This window comes from Balaenoptera acutorostrata, chromosome 16 (genome assembly GCF_949987535.1).
Source record: "Balaenoptera acutorostrata chromosome 16, mBalAcu1.1, whole genome shotgun sequence".
Taxonomy (NCBI): Eukaryota; Metazoa; Chordata; class Mammalia; order Artiodactyla; family Balaenopteridae; genus Balaenoptera; species Balaenoptera acutorostrata.
The window spans coordinates 28266348-28283735 of NC_080079.1; the positions used below are offsets into that span (position 1 = coordinate 28266348).

The 17388-nt window shown below is 53.4% G+C and overlaps 1 protein-coding gene across 3 annotated transcripts; it reads right to left on the bottom strand.

Annotated features, from left to right (window-relative positions):
- Window positions 1-273: 273 nt before the first annotated feature.
- On the bottom strand, window positions 274-13832 carry SEMA4G (semaphorin 4G). Of its 3 annotated transcripts, none has more exons than XM_057530354.1 (16): window positions 13754-13832; window positions 10269-10747; window positions 10026-10174; window positions 9697-9759; window positions 6881-6979; window positions 6666-6759; window positions 6403-6516; window positions 6044-6213; window positions 5791-5960; window positions 5381-5525; window positions 5030-5252; window positions 4508-4623; window positions 4206-4366; window positions 3944-4005; window positions 1514-2566; window positions 274-1387 (listed from the first exon to the last, which is right to left on the bottom strand). In XM_057530354.1, exons 2-15 carry the CDS (start codon window positions 10390-10392, stop codon window positions 1740-1742), a joined length of 2517 nt encoding a protein of 838 aa, XP_057386337.1. In that variant the 5' UTR covers window positions 10393-10747; window positions 13754-13832; the 3' UTR covers window positions 274-1387; window positions 1514-1739. The 3 variants fall into 3 exon arrangements, with proteins under 3 accessions (XP_057386337.1, XP_057386336.1, XP_057386335.1); XM_057530353.1 differs by having other exon boundaries at window positions 274-1383; window positions 4191-4366; XM_057530352.1 differs by having other exon boundaries at window positions 4191-4366.
- Window positions 13833-17388: the final 3556 nt, after the last annotated feature.

Here is a 17388-nt window from a genome sequence, read left to right on the forward strand (position 1 = left end):
GGTAAAAACCTAGAAACTGTTGTATGAATTATTGAACTGTCGTAATTTTGTTTGTCATCCCTTTATCACCATGATCAATAAATAGTGAGAGCCTTTAAAAAAGGACTGTACCTGCCCAGGACAGTCAGGATGGAAGCTGAGGATCCCAATTTCCTCTGCAAATGGTTTTATGGGAAGCAAAGCCAACCCTGTAGCACCTTTACCATAGGCTCAGAAGCCTGTCCCCTGGTGATCAGGAGAAGACCAGTCTAGACCAAGCAGACCACTCATAGCTGTGGGGAAAGAGGGTATTTATTAACCAACAGTGGGGGGAGGAACTGAGCCCAGCCTCCCCACTCTGTCACATGCCTCTCCCGCCTCCCTGGGTCGTGAGCGGGGGCATTCCTAAAGAATGGTAGCCGGTTTACAATAAATACATTCATTGTGGGGTAGAGGGGGGAGAGGTTGGGTGAAGGGCAGTAAAAATCCGTGGGACTCCACGTTCTCAGCTACAAAAATAACAGTCATCCTCACCCAAGGGGAATGGGGGAGCTCAGTCAGGTTTTGATTGTCCCATATGGGCCTGGAGACTTCAGAGGCCCCTGGACCCTGAAAGTGCCCCGGTGAGGTAGGACAGGGGTGGGAGCCAAGCATCCAAACTCCCAGCCTCTTTCCTTTGCATAGTTCCAAGAACGGGCTTCATGTGCCAGGTGAGACATCAGATCTCTTCTCCCCCTGCTCTGGTCTAGGGGTAGCAAATGTTTGGTCCCCAAAAGGGAGGCTGGCTCATTGAGTGCAGTGTTGGTCACCCGTCCTAAGGAAGTGTCTGTGAGGACAGCTAAATGGGAGAGAGCTCTCCCTCTGAAATGTTCATGGACCAAACCCAACAGACACAGGTCCAAAGCAGCAAGGGGAGGCTCAGAAGGTGCATGTGAGTGGAAATGTAACCACATGTGCATAAGGAAGACCATGCCTGGAACTGTCTCTGTCACTCTTGAGAGTGACTAAGGGGGTAAGGAGGCTGACTTACAAGGGCTGCACATTAAGGGAGAAGAGGGAATGATGCAGTAGCCTTACCTCCCCAGGCTGGCCTGTTCGCAAGCTCTTGCCAAAGAGATCATCACATGGGGCTGGGACTGCAGGAGAGGACTAGGTAGGATGGGATGTGGCAATTGGGAGGGTACCCAAAGTCCAGAAGAAGGGATGAAACAAGAATGCACCAGGAAGTGGGGGTGTGGGCCCTGCAGCCCAGCTGATAGACATTCTTCCACGTGCACAGGTGAATGTACACAGGGCTCAGGTGGCTCTGGTGGCTGGCAGAGGTCTTGTCTGTTTTCAGGACCATCCAGCACATAGGGCCATGCAGAGGGTGGTGACATTGAGGCCATCTGGACCTGCAGAACCCTGCCTGGGAGAAAGAAGAAGGGTTTGAGCAGACGAATGGGGCAGGAGGATGGTATCCTCTCCTCCCAAGTGCTTAGGTTAAAAGGGAACGAGCTGGGTCTGGGTCTGCAGAGCCTGAGGGAGCACCTACCTCTGAGGAGCACCGGTTGGCCTGGGCTGCTCATAGATGGGTCCGTGGAGACTGAGAAGGGGGCTTTGGCTGGGCCTGACTGGCCAGCCCCACAGGGACATCAAAAAGTTGGGAGAAGGGCCTGGAGTTGCGGGGATGAAGGTAGGGTGTCTGTGCTGGGGAGGCAGCGGCCCAGCCTGGGGCAGGCAGGCTGGTTTGGAAGAGCATTTGTCCTGGGAGGCTGGGCTCAGACAGAGCTCTCATCCAGGTGCTCCACGAGCTGTGTGTGCTTCCTCTTCTCCAGGATGCGGCTGAGCTCCTCTGCGAAGGAGCAGGGCCCTGCCGGCACTCCATTGTTGCTCTGCCTCAGGAGCACGTAGCTGTTGCCATTCATCCTGCGCAGCCGGCTGGGCAGTGCCACCAGCCCGTTGGTCAGCTCAGCCGGTGGCGGTGGGGGTGGCGGGGGTGGCGGGGCTGGGGCCCCCTCCCCGGGGATGATCTGGAGGCAGCCACCTTCCAGGCCCCCAGCCCCCTCCCCATCATCACCATCTTCCTCTCCAGGACACTGGCCTGACACTGTCTGCAGCTGCACAGCAGAGCCCCCTGCCCGGCCGGCCCGACCCAGTGAGTATTTCTGTCGGTGTCCTCGTCCACCTCTCCGAAGACAGGCCACATAGAAGAGGGAGGAAGCCAGGATAAGGCAGAGGCCACCAAGTGTAGCAATGGCTAACACATAGAGCAGCCGCATATCAGGCGCCAGTTGTGCCCCAGGCATTGCAGGGGCCTGTGGAGCAGGGGCAGGAGTGGCTGGCCGCACTGTGAGGCTGTAGGAGGCCAGCAGGGTGCGGAGGCCATTCTCTTCAGCATAGCAGCCGTAGTTGCCACTGTGCTCAGGCTGTGTGTCTGTTACCAGCAGCCCATCCACACCCACGCGGTAGCCGTCCTGCCCATCACTCAGGCCCATGCTCCCATTGAGCATCCACAAGGCCCGGGCCAGGTTGGATGGCTGGTCACAGGGCAATAGGACATCATCACCCCGGAGCACAGAACGGGTCTTCAGTGGTGGTGGTGGCCCTGGAGCGAGCGGGGGACAGGAGAAGTGGTCATTGCCTGCCTGTCCTGGGAAGGCATTGTAGATGGCAAGCCAGCTGGTTCACTGTTAGGTCCCCAGCACCAAGCACAGAATCTGGAATTATGGTGACAACTGACTAAGCTCTGTGCTCATGCTCCCACATAAGGTTCACGTTGGCCCTTCTCAGTGGTTTCAATTCCTGACATCTGCCAATGATTCCTCATCTCTACCTCCAACAAAGAGTTCTCTTCTGAGCATCAGATTTGAATACCTTCCACATGCTGGGCATCTCTTGGACATGTCACAGGAACCAAGGCCAAAATTTCCCTCCCAGCCTACACCAGGTATTTTTCTTGAATTGTCATCACCGTGTATGGTGCTACCAGCCGTTTCCCAGAAACCTGAGTTTCCCTTGGCTCTCTCTCCCCCTCACCTTTCTGTCTAACCCTCACTAAGATTCTGCTTCCAGAATCTATCTCAGACCTGTTCATGTCTCTCCTTCCCCAACTGCTGGCCCCCATCTAATCCATTCTCCATGCAGCAGTGCGGTAACCTTTTAAAAACACTATGCTGATCATGCCACTCCCCTGCCTCAACACAGTCCTGCCCATTTCTCCAGCCTCTTCTCTTGTTGTTCAAACACCAAGCTTGCTCTGCCTGCTCTTCCCTCTACTTGGGTGTCATCCCCCTCCCCATTCCCTCTATTTGCCCGGTTAACTTGGGGGAGAGAACATAACAGTGATCAAAAGCGCAAACTCCAGGCAGCCTGCTTGGGGTCAGGTTCAAATTCAGACCCTACTGCCTAATAGCTGATTTAACTTTGGGTAGTTTACTTATTCTCTCTGTGACCCAGAGAGATTGCCCCTCACGGAGATGGTAATAATGGCACCTTTCTCATAGGAATGCTCTGAGAATAAATGAAATTGTTGATGTAAGTGATCAGTGCTTGGCGCATGGTAAGTACTCGGTACATATTAGCTATGATTATTATTATGATTATTGCTCTTGCTTCAGTTATCAGCTCGGTCATCTGATCTTCCTTGGGGCAAGCCCTTGTCATAGTTGTAATTATTCCTTTTGTAACAAAAACCAAAGAAAATAATTGTAATTAATTGGTTGTGTGATCATTTGATTGCCTGTGCATATACTTGGCTGTAAGCTCCAGAAGTGACAAAAAACTTCACATCTTGAACCTGTTTCCTTATTTACAATTTTTTTTTGCAACAAATGTTTGTCGAGTATTTACTCTGTGCTGGGTCATTCTCGCTGAAAGCACAGACACAGCCATTCAGATACATACATGCACATACAAGTAGCATCAAATGGTAAAGAGGACAGGCTATGCAGCCAGACGCACACACATCCGTGACGTCACTTACCTGTGTCCCTGTTGCCCTCACAGCCTCGGTTTCCTCTCTCTATGTCCTGTATCAGTGCTGTCCTGGAGACAGAAGATTGGGATTTATGAACAAGGAGAACTGGGCTTCAGTTTCCCCAGTGGAAGGGTCAGTAAAGCTGTTACCAACAACTGGCTTCTACTCCCTGCAGCTGGCAGGCCCTCCTCCACCCCTCAGGCCCTGATCCCCTGGGCAAAGGGGACCCTCACACCCCCCTATGGCCTCCCACCTGCTACCCTGGGACCTGTTGGCTCCGGTGGTGGTCACCACGCAGGCATGGTTGCCGGGGTCCCAGCCACAGTAGGGGTCCCGGGCCAGGATGCAGTCGTAGCAGGAGCGGTAGCGGGAGCAGCTGGACAGTGATAGCTGGATGACTCCACTAGGGGCCCCCACGTAGAGGCTATGCTAGGAGCCAGAGAGGACAGCTGGTCGGCAACACCCCACTCCCACTTACAGACACACACACACAGCCACTGCCCAGCCTCCCCACTCCCTCCACTTATTCTGGCAAGGCCGGAATATTGAGGGTCACGAGTCAGGGGCTACCTGCGTCAGAGAGATGACCAGGTTCTCCACAGACTGGGGCTTCTTGAACACCTGTGTCTCCTCAATAATGTGCATCCCAGAGCCCAGGACCACTGCCTTGTGGATCCAGCCATCAGCTGGTATGAGAATGGCAGAAGGTCAGACTCCAACAGTGGAATCTACTCTCAGCCCCCTGCAATAGCCTAATGGGAGCAGCTTGGAGTCATGAGGTCAGGGACAAGGATTCGGCCAGTAGCAGTGGGCCCTCTGGACATTGGGAACTCCAAGCTAGTCATGGCAAGAATTATTGGATTTAGAAGCATTAGTGACTAGGGTCAAATGTCACTGTGGTTGGTGACAGGAGTCAGCAATCACCAAGAGCTATTGGTCACTGGGGACCAGTAGTGAGTGTTCATTGAAGAATCAACATCAATGGTCATCAGGGTTTTGTGATCAGGGGTCATCCAGGGGGCTAGAGGTCAACAGGGATCAAGGACTCAGGCCAGCAGTCACCAAAGGGCTCAGGCCAGGGGTCAGAAGCACCTGTGCCCAGAAAGAGCAAGTCATAGATGGGTCCAGCTGGCGTGGTGACAGGTGTCCCCGTGAGGTGTGTGTAGCGCACACTGCGTTTGAGCAGCAGGGGCCGTCCGCGTGTGGGTACCACGGGCCGAGCCATCAGTGGGTGTAACTTCACAAAGTCCAGGACCAGAGATGGCAAGTCCTGGGATGAGTTGTAGCCTCGGCTGCGCAATGAATCTGTAATGCACTGTGGTGGGGGACGGGGTGGTGAACCTCAGGACTCTGCCACCTGCCCGTCCTCCCCACAAGGCTAGACCTCCTGCCCCTCTCAGGGGTCCCATCTGCTCAGCACTGACCCCAGGCCTGGGCACTCACTGAGCCAGGCCGGGGCTCCGGCACCCCTCCCTCGTAGCGGCCCCAGCGTCGGACACCATCCTGGTATTCCATGTAGGGGCCTGCGAAGACAGCCTGCACCTCGGCCAGGTCGTAGCGGCAGATGGCTGAGGCCTCCAGGGTCTTCCTAGAGACGGGACATAGGGGAGGGGGCTGAGTCACACTGAATGGAGCCTGCCCACCTGCGTGGCCTGGAGCCCACTGTTACCCTGACCAATCCCTGCTCCAGGCCCACAGGGCCTCTCCTGAGGGTGAGCAGGCCACTGGATGTGCCTGAAGTTCTCTGTCTGCAGCCAGCCTCCCCCCGGTGGATCCTATCTCATCTTCACTGACCTCTGCTCCAGCCCCTATGCTGTCCCCGTTCCTTGCCTCCCCACTGTCCCTGCACTGACCACTGTGTGGTCAGCGTGAAGGCCGCATAGAAGTGCGTGCGGGCTGAGGTGTCAGCTTCCAGACTGCAGACACCACGTAGTGTCTCATACTGTGGAATGTGGCAGATGAGACGCGCCTTTAAGAAGGAGGTCCACTTCTTCTGCAGGATCTTCTTCCCTCCCAGGTCTCCCTGGGAAGGTAGGGGCATGGGGTCAGGGGCCAGGGTCAGAGGTTCAGCCTCTACACCCTGGCCCTGCCCTCAGTCCTCCTCACCTTGCACACACGGGCCACACGGGCCACACGGTGGCTGCTGCGGCTCTGAGCAAAGCTTCCAGAGCCCTCCTCAGCAGCACGCTCCGTGAAGAAGTAGTAAACCTTGTCGTCGTCACCCACTGCACTGGCCTTGCTCTCCCACACCAGGACAGAGAACACAAACTCAGCATCTGTGGGTCAGGCAGTTCAGGTGGCTTCTGAGATAGGCTGGGATCTCCCCCAACCGCCCTCACTCAACAACACACAGGAATAGACACCATCACCTGGGGATATGGGGATGGGATGGTCAACTGCCCAAGGGAGTAAAGATGAAGAAATAGTCCCCTGCCCCCCATCATCCTGTGCCTCGTCCTCCTAACCATTGAGCCAGTGCATTGGTGCCTCCTCAGTCCTCAGGGAGTGCGGGTGGCGGCTCCGGCGGATGTCAGGGATGCTCCGGAATTCATACCGAGTAGCTGTGTAGAGGCCTCCATCTGAGGCAGGGACATGCCAGCCATGAGAGACATGTCACACAAAACAAGACATATAACACATGGGTGGCAAGTCCTAGCAACGAGATCCATGTCCCACAAACAGCATGCTTGTGGATGAGGGGCCGATGTGGGGAGGAGGGCATGCTTACCAATGATGAGGCCTGTGAAGCCACGGGCTGGGTCATAAGGACACTTCTCCTTCCCCTCCTCAAAGCTGGTTGGCAAGGTGAAGGCCTCAGCATCCTGGGGGAGTGAAGGAAGGGCCAGAAGTCATTGATCCTGAGGATAGGCCAGGGTTGTTGCCGAAGGTCAGACCAGTCCAGGGTCAGGGACCAGCAATCAGGGCAGGGACAGGCATACTCACAATGGCTGCACAGAGAGGCTGGAAGGCGTGAGTCCCGCACGCGTAGAGGTGAGTGGCATTGAGGCGCTGTAGGAATCGCACGTGGTTGAAGCACTCGGTCTGTGGGACAGGTGGGGGAGGGCTGTGAGCCCTGGGCCTCCTTAGAGACTGCTTCCATTAGGCCAGCTTTGTGGTCTGCCTCTTGCCCCCACCCACAGGACAAATAGTTCTTTCCAAGAGCCTGGTGGGCCTTCTCACTGCCCAGAACACAGACTATTCCCTGGAACTCACTGTCCTTTGGTCTCCCAGGGGCATGACCCCTTTTCCCTTGGCTATCTCTTAGATTGCCTGACACACTTGGCTGGCTTCTCCTGCATCTTCTGTAGTCCCCTGCACCCCCCAGTTCGGGGGCTCCAAGGGCTCTCACCACCCTAAGATGCTTCTCTCTTACATCTCCTCAGCACTGTCCCCCAGTCATGGAGCTCCCACACCTGCTTTGGGGTGGCACTACCCAGTCTACCCCCAGGTTCCAGCCATTGCTCCACCTGATACCCCACAGACACGTCAAACTCATGCTGTCAGAAACCAAGCTCATCCCCTCCCCTCCCTCACCTGCATCCTCCCTCTTAAAACTGTTCATCCAGTCTTTCCCACTTCACTTCATCAGTCCATCCCATACTCAGTCCAGAAACCAGGCGTCATCTTTTCTGCTTCCCATTCCCTCACCCCCACATTCAGTCTCTCTCTGTGATTAAGTCTTTGTCCTACATGTTTCATGACTTGGTCTACTCCCCCTCCACTACCACCACCCTAGTCCAAATTACCACCATCACCTCTTCCCTGGGCAGCTACACGACCACCTGGCAGTTCTCCCGACTCTCTGCCACTCTTTACAGAAACCATTTATTTATTCAGTGAATGAGGAATACGTGCACACAGTGTAAAATTCAAAAGGTAGAAAGGGATATGTTGTAAACAGTCTCCTTTTTATCCTTGTTGCCTTCAAAGGAGACTGCTGTTACCATTGTCTGGATTTTCCTTCCAGAGAGATTCTACCAGTCAGCACCCTCTTGCAACCCACTTTCCAAGGCATATTTAAAAAATGTAAACCAGATCATGTCACTGCTGTATTTAAAAACCCTTCAGTGACTCACCAGAGTCCTGAACATAGGGTCCCATATGCTCCCGGCCCTACATGATAGGGCCCTACCCCTTCCTCTGGCCTAATTCACCCTACTGCAGCCACACTGGCCTCCTCTGCCCATCAAATGCCCTAAGCTGCCACCCTCTTGACTTCTTTGCCTTGTTAATGATTTCTCCTCCTGCCTATTACCCAGGGTTTGAGTCCATGCAGGCCTCTTTGTCTCATCCCACTCCCTCACTAGGTGCAGTACTTTGGCATCCATCCCTCCTCTCCACAAGCCTGCTCAGGCCTCCCTCCTCTGACCCATATGATGCCCCCAACCTCCTCACTGCCTTTCGTGCCTCCAGACTCACTCTGTTTTAAGCCATCTAGTGCCTGGGACCAGATAAATATTCTCATAATAGTGTTTCCCCAAGATGTTTACATTAAAAAAACGGGGGAGCTGGGAGGGGGAATTCTGTGGTCAAATAAGTAGGAAACCACAGGTAAAACCTACCTTTACTGAGGACTCCTCAAAGCCTTAAGGGTATTGCTGTGCATTGTGGGATTGAGCATGCAGCATTTCCCAAACTCATCTAAATATTAAACATCTCTTTTGAAAATTAATGCTCCTCAGAACATGCTTTGGGAAATGTTCTAAAGCCAAACTGTGGTTTGGGACCAGCAGTGTCAGCTTCATCTGGGAGCTTGTTAGAATTGCAGAATCTCAGGCCCTTCCCCAGACCTACTGTGTTAGCATCTGCATTTATAATACACCCAGGTGATTCACTGCACATTAAAGTTTGAGACTCTCTAAAGTGTCAAATGGTGAGGGTGCCCATTGTCCTAGAATAAAATCCAAACCCCCAGCTGGGTGTTTACAACCCTCCATAAACTCGGCTCCATCTGTCTCACCAACCCCATTTTCTACCCATGTTATACTAAGAGGCAGCCTTTGATGGCATCTCCTGGAGACGCCTCTTTAAATGCAGCTGCCTCGACACCACCACAGACCCACTGAATCAGAATCCCCAGGCCAGTGGGCCTTGGGAATGTGTATTTTTAAAAAGCTCTCCAGGGATCTCCCTGGTGGTCCAGTGGTTAAGACTCTGTGCTTCTACTGCAGAGGGTGTGGGTTTGATCCCTGGTCGTGGCCAAGAAAAAAAAAACCAAAAAAAAAACCAACCCACTGTGTAAAAAGCTCTCCAGATGGATGTTACATAGCCAGACACAGGACCCCTGCAGACACCCTGTTCTTTAGCCAGAAAGGGCTGACACTTAACTAATACACCTCCACGGAAAACTGGGTACTTGAGCTATTCCTTGACCAAAGCCTCATTTTTCTCATCTGTAAAATGGAGGATAATACTATTTCATAGGGTTATTTTAGAATTAAATGAGATAATAGCTAAGTCAGCACTTACTAGAGATTAGTTATTGTTATCATGATTATTATTTGGGAGCCCAGAGGAGATTAAGATGCTGTCTCAGACCAAGCTAGTAGGTCACCAGACGTTTGGATTAAAAATACTGCTCCCCAAAAAAAAAAAATACTGCTCCCAGGGCCTGCCACTCCAGTGGCATGTACAGTGCTTACCGTGGTTGCTGCAACTGCCTGGCTGATCTGTACCTCTCCACCTGTGTCCCCACCAACCCTGACATCCCCCACTGAAAAGAAAGAGGAAAGGAGCTGGGGAGAGGGCGAACCACATACCTGGTTGTTTTTCCCTTTTTGATGACATTTGCTTTGCATCTCTGGGGAGGCCTCCCAGTGAATCTGGAGGGGGCGATAAAGGGAATTGGCTGATGCATTGAACCCAATGCCTTTGCCTTTCCCCATTACCTGTGGGACAAGGTGATAGGACCCCAGGGCGGGGGTAAGTTTCAGGAAGAGTATTGGAGGTAAGGGAGACCTGGGCCAGGAAGGGCAGTGCTGTCTGACCAGGAGGTTATGGAAGGCTGACAGGGTTTCCAGGAAGTTGAGGTCCCAAGGAGCTGGATGAAGCTGGAGACCCTCTGGTGGTCCAGGTTCCAGGGGCTGACCTCTTTGTGAGTCCCGTCTCCTATGTTGTGGGCATTGAGAGAGAACAGGGCGCCTCGGGCTCCCACCAGCAGCCTTGCTGAGGCCTCCTCCAGCAGCAGCGTTGAGTAGTTCTGGGCTCGGCCCTTGAAGTGCTGGGTCCCGGAGAGCTCTGGGGAGAGGGGGAGCTATAAGCCCAGGTCTGGGGCTGCCTCCCCACGCCCAGCCCTGGCTCCTGCTGCCTTTCGAGGTTGGGGATGTCTAACCTTCGTAGGGGATGGTTATCCGCGGGGTGGCATCTAGTTCTCTGGATGGTCTCCGCAGCAAAGGTCCAGGGACTGCAGTTGCTGTGAGGAAGCTCAGGAAGAGGGGCCAGAGCCTCCCCCACATCTTCCTGGGGAGGCCCAGACCAACGAGACCCCCAAGGGGAGCCAGGGCCAGAGTTAAGGGGATGATGGGAAGAACAGTCACAGGGGTTAAGGTCCAGGGAGGTCACTTAGAAGGTCAGGAGTCATGGGGCCAGGGAGGGTCCTGGAATTGGGGAGACATGGAATCACAGGGTTGTGTGGCCATGGAATCCCAGGTAAGAGGTCAAGAGGAGGGATGGATTACATGCTGCCTGTCGGCATCAAATACAAACGCCATGGTGAGAGGGAGTTGTGGTGTCACAGAGGGGTTGTAGGTCACTGATGGGGTCACCCTGCCCCGACAGCAGGGCTAGTCCTGGTTCTCTGAGGTCTGTTTTCTGAAGAAAAAAAACAGGAAAAAAAGCCCTTTCATCTGTGTGTGGATGCAAAGTAGATAGCATTACCCTCAGACTTCAGGTGGTACCAAAGGGAGGAGGCCCAGCATCTACGAAACTCCCACAAGAAGATGGATTCAGCCATTCTGTCCCCCTCGCTGTTCTGATGCAGGAAGTTGGGTGGAACTTGTCTGCTTTCAAGACCCTAGACTCCCTTCAACCCAAACCCGAGGTAATAGCCCTCCTCTGACCGAGTCAGAAGCTTGGCTAGGCCTCCATCTTGGTGGAGCTCGGGTTCCTAGGGAGAGTGCCTTTTCCCAACAGGGAGACCCAACTCGGGCAGCAGCTGCCCCTGCCGCCTGCGGGGGTGCCTTATGCAGGAAGGCCTGGGCAGAGATGCTTAATGGGCCTTTGTTTATTTTGTCCTGTTTTCCCTTTGTTTTTTCTTTTCCCTGGCCTGAAAGCTCCCTCTGGAATTTCTCTTTAATTAGATACTTCTCCTCCTCGGCATTCCTCTACAAGGGGGTGCACATCTCTGCCCTGCCCATGCGAGTCTGTACTATACCCTCTGGCTAAGCATCCACACGTGCCCCTACCTGCAAACAGGCACTCACAGGCACCTCGGGGTGTATCTGCCTCCCTCTGCTCTCCACCCCCCGCCGCTGTACAGTTGTAATACCTGTACAGGAGCCTCTAGTGTGCAAGGTCACTTAATTGAGACATGAGCAACATGTAAAAGGTGAACGATAGGATCCCTGAGCTCTTGGCCACCTCTCCTGGCACATCTTGGAGACTATTCCCACACCTGGACCCTCCCTCACGCCAACCAGCTGGGGGTGGGGTTGGGACAGGTGGCAGGTCTGATATGATCTCTGTAATAGGCCTGATCTCTGAAGTTCCTGAGGCTTGGCTGGGCTAGGGGTGGAGAAAAACCTGACCCACCCAATCTCGTCAGACAAGGCCAAGGGGGCAACTGGCCTCTCCCTTTCCTTCCAGGTCAAATATTAACTATGTGGCCTTGAAGAGAGGGAAGGGACTGGGAACTGGCCAGAGGGAGAACAGGAATTTGGAGGGTTTTTTCAAGAGGTAAAGGTCACCACTGTGGTGGGCAGAGCCCAGAGAGGGGAGAATGGAGTATGAGTAGACTGAGGAGAGTGCCAGGCTCACAGAAGGGGCATGGGCCCCTGGTGTGGGGGCTGGGGCAGCAAGAGGCCCCAGGCAAACAGCACATGCCCCACCTCTCACTGTGGAGGCACACCTGTTTACCTTTGGGCCTCCTGTCTGCTTAGTGCAGAAGCGGGGGTGTGGGGGAGCCCTGTGGCTAGGAGGGATCAGCCTCTAGAATTGCGCAAGAAGAACACAGCCCAGGTCAGAGGAGCCACTCAGAGTGTGGTGCATGGCACACTTAGACAGGTTTAAACGAGTCATATATGTCCAGAGCAGGGTGATGTGCATGCCCATAGGTACACACACACATACATATTCATCAGAGGGCTGTGAGCACGTGTACTTGCAGGAGAGTCATGCGCACACACATTCACAGGGAGGTTTGTGCACACATATGTTCACCTAAAGGGCCTGCCACATGTTTATACATACTTACACGTAAAGTTGTATTTATATGCCCATTTGTTCAGCAAGTCACCCAGCCTATAGGGTTAACAAGGAGGGTTATAAACCCACACATGTCCCTATGAAGGATTGTACACCTATTCACAGGAGGGTCCTGCACATACACATGTACATGTAGGGACATGCACACAAACCCATTGATATAGTGGGTCAGGCACCGTCATGTTTGCAAAAGGATTAACTACATGCGTATGCACACAGTCCTCAAACACACAGTTACATCTACGCAGAGACAAACATATGTACATACAGGGGTCCAGTTCTCACTGCAGGCTTGGAGGCTGCCAGTGTCCACTGGGGGTGAGAGGCAGAGCAGAACCCTGCCTCCTTTCCCGAAAAGTCCCAATTCTAAGGCCAGAATCCAAGTATGTGTTTGTGAGTGTGTGTGTGTGTGTGTGTGTGTGTGTGTGTGTGTGTGTGTGTAGTGATGGGGGAAGTTTCTGACCTCGCATGCTCAAATAGGATGGGTGCATGGGTCAAGGCTGCTCTGTAAGGGAGGGAGGGGCTACCTAACCCAGGCAGGAGGAGGCCCCTAGTTTTAGCAAAGTAAAGATGCAATGGAATGTGTAACTTAGTCCTCCTCTACTCCCATGTATACTGCAGTTCTAGATATGGGAGTTGGGCAGGAGCTCTCAGCCCCCATTTAACCTGTTGGGAGGGAGGATGGGGCTAAAGGGGGAGGGCGGAGCTGCCACCCCCCTCCCCCAGTGGCAACAAGGCTTCAAGGTCTACAGCCACATCCCACACTCCACCCCCGGTTCCACAGCTTGGGTTCCTCCCCCAGGGCCAGCCCCCTGAACTCTGACCACCTTCCCTCTATTAGATCTTAGGGTGGAGGGAATTGAGGAGGGGAGCCACCCCGCAAACAGGATCAGTGTAGGATGGGCAGGCTCTCGACCTTCATCCCAGATGTCCACCTGCCTAGTGTAGGTGGTATCTCCCTCTGCCCAGTAGGATGGCGGTCGCTTCTGGCCTGAGAGCCCCTCCCCCGCTACTCCCTCCCTCCTCCATCCTGGACAGTCCGCGGTTCTCTCCTCTCCTCAGGTCTAACCTCAGTCTCTACTGCTGCAGCTCGAGGACAAGCTCTCCTTCGATGCAGCCAGACGCTGGGAGACGTGACCCAGATCCCAGGGAACACTGTTCGCCACGCGGGCCCCCGCCCCACGCCAGTTCCCGACTCTGCGGTGGCGGGTCTGCGCCCAGCGCGGCCCGAGGCCTGGCCCGCGCCCCTCTAGAGCCTTTACGCGGGACCAGGGGACTTGGCGGTGAGGAAGGCCTGGCCTAGCTTGGCGGGTTTAATAGACGTGGGAAGGCCTGGCCTGGCCCCCGCCCCCCGGTCCGGGCACCGCCGCCGCCCGCACTCCACGCCTCTCTCACCTTTGCGCTCAGATCCCCGGCCATAGAGACGGCGGTGCGCGGCTCCGCGGCCCCACAGCACCACAGCACCACAGCACCACAGCACCACAGCACCAGCGGCTGGAGGAAGGGGCCGCGGCCGGAGGAGGGGAGGGGTGGAGGCGGAGCCGGGGGTGGGTGGGGCGGGAGCCTGGGAGGCGGGGCCAGGGAGGCGGGGCCAACAGGGTGGATCGCGGGGAAGGGCGCTCCCCACCCTACACTATAGGTCAGGGCTCACACACTGCCCTCGGGTGTCTGGCTGCCCCGCCCCCTAGGGCCGCGGCCCCGGTAACGCCCCCTGGTAGTGGCTTCACCACCCCGTGCGCCCTCGCAGGGCTGATTCTACCTTCCCACCCCTCAGCCCTAGAACCCCTTGGACTTGACTGCTCCTGGAGATGTGCACACGTCTCTTCTCGGGGCTTAACTCTCCGAAGGCCCTCTGGCCAGTCCTCTAATCTGGAGCTCACTTCTTGTGCTCCTGACACCTCCTTCTGCTCTCTGCCTAGGGCAGAGGGCCAGAGTAGGTGGAGACCAAGAGTTGGGGCAGCTCTCACCACAGAACAGTGTCTTGATTCCTAGCTCAAGGGTCTCCAGCCGCCTGCTCTTTCAGCTTGAGGTCTGAGGAGGTGAAGGGGGTCAGGCTTGGAGGGATGAAATAACAGCTTGACCAGAAGTGCACACAGAAAATGCTGTTTTTCTGATTAAATAAGCCACAACCATTTGCACCCATCCACTCAACCAAATCTTAGATGTAACTGGGGTTCACCTCCTCGGGGACTGGGTCACTCAGCTCCTTACCTTACAGCTCATCTTGAATATCATTCTTACTCCAGATCTTACAGTGAGCTCCTCCTAGGCAAATATCCTGCTCTGCCTAGGCTTAATCATCTTACCCAGCAACAATCTAGGAAGCCTCCTCAGAATCAATTCCCCAACTCCCTTAAACTCAGCTAGGGTAGTCCTCCCATGCCATCTGGCCCTGCAATTTCCCCCCAACTCAGGCCATGCTTCCTTCCCACCACCTATTAAATCCCCCTCTAGGGTTTGAATCAAACCTGAGCTCTAGCCATGATATGGCCTGATCCTCCCTCTCTCATCCGTGACAGTATTGATATGGGCCCAAGAATAAGACCAAAATGATGAGGGCCACAGGGTCATAGGTAACAGTATCACATTTGCCTAAGAGTCTGAGCTCTGGAGGAGCAGGGGGTGGGGGAATAGGCAGATGAGCACTGGCCTGAGAGAGAGTGAACAGGATTAAAGTAGCTGCCATTATTTAACTGAAGGGACCCTGGGAAAGACATGTCATCCCTCTTCTCAGAATTCCCCAAAGCTCAGTTTGGCACTTCATCACATACAGTCTCGTAGTTTGTGCGGTTGTGTGTGACTGCAGACTGCTAGACAGCAGGGCCCACGTCACACTTCCACCACCCCAGCACTCTGTAAATAGGATGTGTGTGTATGTGGAGGGGGAGATAGCTGGGGAGAGATGTTTATATTAAAGTATACACAGGGAATTCCCTGGCAGTCCAGTGGTTAAGACTCTGCGCTTCCACTGCAGGGGGCAAAGGTTTCATCCCTGGTTGGGGAACTAAGATTCCAAAATAAATAAATAAAATGTACACAAACTTTTACAAAGAGTGTCCAACTTCTTTTTTTTCATTGTAGCCTCATTCCACCCTGAGGGATTAATAGCCCTATTTTATAGATTGGAAAACAGGCTCTAAGGGGTTAAGCAACTTGCCTTGAAATCAGGACTGGAAAAGCCTGAGAAGAGGGAAGCAGGGTAAACCTGAAGGGGAATTGTCAGAGCAAAGGCAGAAGTGTGCAAGTTTGTGCACAGATGAGTGTTGGGGGAGTAGGCAGATGGGAAGGGGCATGAAAGAGGAAAGTGAGTTTGATTTAATGAGATGAGAAGGTTCCTAGTAGGAAACAGAAGGGAAAAGTCAGCAAGTAGTGCAGAAAAGACTACAGAAAAAAATCCTAAAAAAGAGCTGATGGATTGAGTAAGGAAGTCCAAGCTGGGAAGACCAGGAGAGACATGGCTATGAAAAATATATCTGCAGTCCTTGTGGGAAAGTGGGTTGGGGGACAGTGGAGGGAGGGCAGGAAGACTGCTAGCCCCATGGTACCAAACAGGAGAGAAATTAAACTGCAGGGGGCCAGTGGGCTAAGGGACACAGCTCCTCATGTTCTCACAGAACTCAGTGCCAACCTCAGATACCTCAGGAGGTGGCAAGAAGGCCAAAGTGACTTGGTGGTCGGTTTGGCATCCCACTTGCGTACACTCTACGAGGCAAGCCTTTCTCCTCTAAGGTGCTCTGATGGCCGATTCAGAACCTCACACATTTTCAAATGAACGGAATGTACAAATCACAGTGTTGAGTTCCAGCATGGCACTTGCTAAACTGTAGCTGGGCAGTCACTTCGCTATCTCTGATAATATAGATTCAGACCAAATCCATTTCTCTCTGCTGTCCTCCCACTTCAATCTCTGAACTTAATGAAATGATCAGATGTAACAGCAATTAATGGAACTTTCTATAGGAAGCCCCTTCGATTGATAATACTCCTCTCTACAAATCAAGCTGATAAAATACGAATGAGGGGATAGTGACAGTGAAAGAGATTCAAAATCAAACCAAGCAGTTAATCCTAACCTAGCCATGACTCTGTATCCTGGGACATAGGAAGGTCGTTCTTTGAGTGGGTTGTTACTTACCCCTAAAGTCACTACCCTGGCTGCTTCATAGGGTGGCTATGAGAGGATCCCATTTGAAAACCTTCTGGTGTACTTCAGAAACACAGAACACAAATATGGGTTTTATTTTTGCTAGGCTATTCTCCCTAACTCCGCTGTAAGAGTGGCAGAGGGCAGTGCTGGTTGTCCTCAGCCACCTACACACCAGCGTTTGGCTCCAGGCTTTGCACAGAGCATTTACTCACTGTAGCAGAGATCCTAGGTGAAGGGGGTAGGTATGAAATCCTGAAACTTGAGCAGAGGTTCCCTGAGGCAAGAGAACTCTGGCCTAGTCAAGTTGTCCTGCTTCCTGTTCACTGTGGCAGCATTTCTGTTCCTACTTTGCCATCTCCAGCTCTGGTCTGCCCAGTACTCTCCCTTTAGGTGGTGTGGATCTTTATTTTGGCCACACATACAGCTGAGGTGCTTCTTCTGTAGGCACTATCACCAGTGCAATAATGCTGTAGTCTGTCCCACTGTGCCTCAGAAGCCTGTTTTGCCTGTTAAGTTTTCCTCCCAGCCAGTCGTCTTGGAGTCAGACCCAAAGCTGGGCCTTCTGGTTTGCCCTCTCTTGACTCCAGCCTGGGGAATGGTTAGCAAGGAAAAGGGAGTGTTAGGACATGTCCACAAATGATGGAAAATCACCACCCACCATTCCTTTCTTAGCTTTAGCATGCTGGGTTCAAAAAAAAAAAAATCACAATTTTTTGCCAGCAGAGACAGAGCTGGACAGAGCAGCTTCTGGAGGTCCCTGTATCAGAAGGAATAATCACACATACACTGTAATATTAAGAGATATGGTTTGCTCAGATGTCAGTGAACCCCAAAGTGCCAAGATCAATTTTGTCATCTGAGAAGAGCCTCAAAGTAGAGCTAA

Bases quoted from the DNA above. Each gene is read 5' to 3' on its own strand.
- SEMA4G (XM_057530353.1), bottom strand. From the start codon at position 10,392: ATGTGGGGGAGGCTCTGGCCCCTCTTCCTGAGCTTCCTCACAGCAACT. The intron at 4,006-4,190 runs GTGGGAGGCCAT...TTCTGTCTCCAG, and splicing joins AACAGGTCCCAGGGTAGCAG to GACAGCACTGATACAGGACA. The intron at 2,567-3,943 runs GTAAGTGACGTC...CGCTCGCTCCAG, and splicing joins TGAGGGCAACAGGGACACAG to GGCCACCACCACCACTGAAG.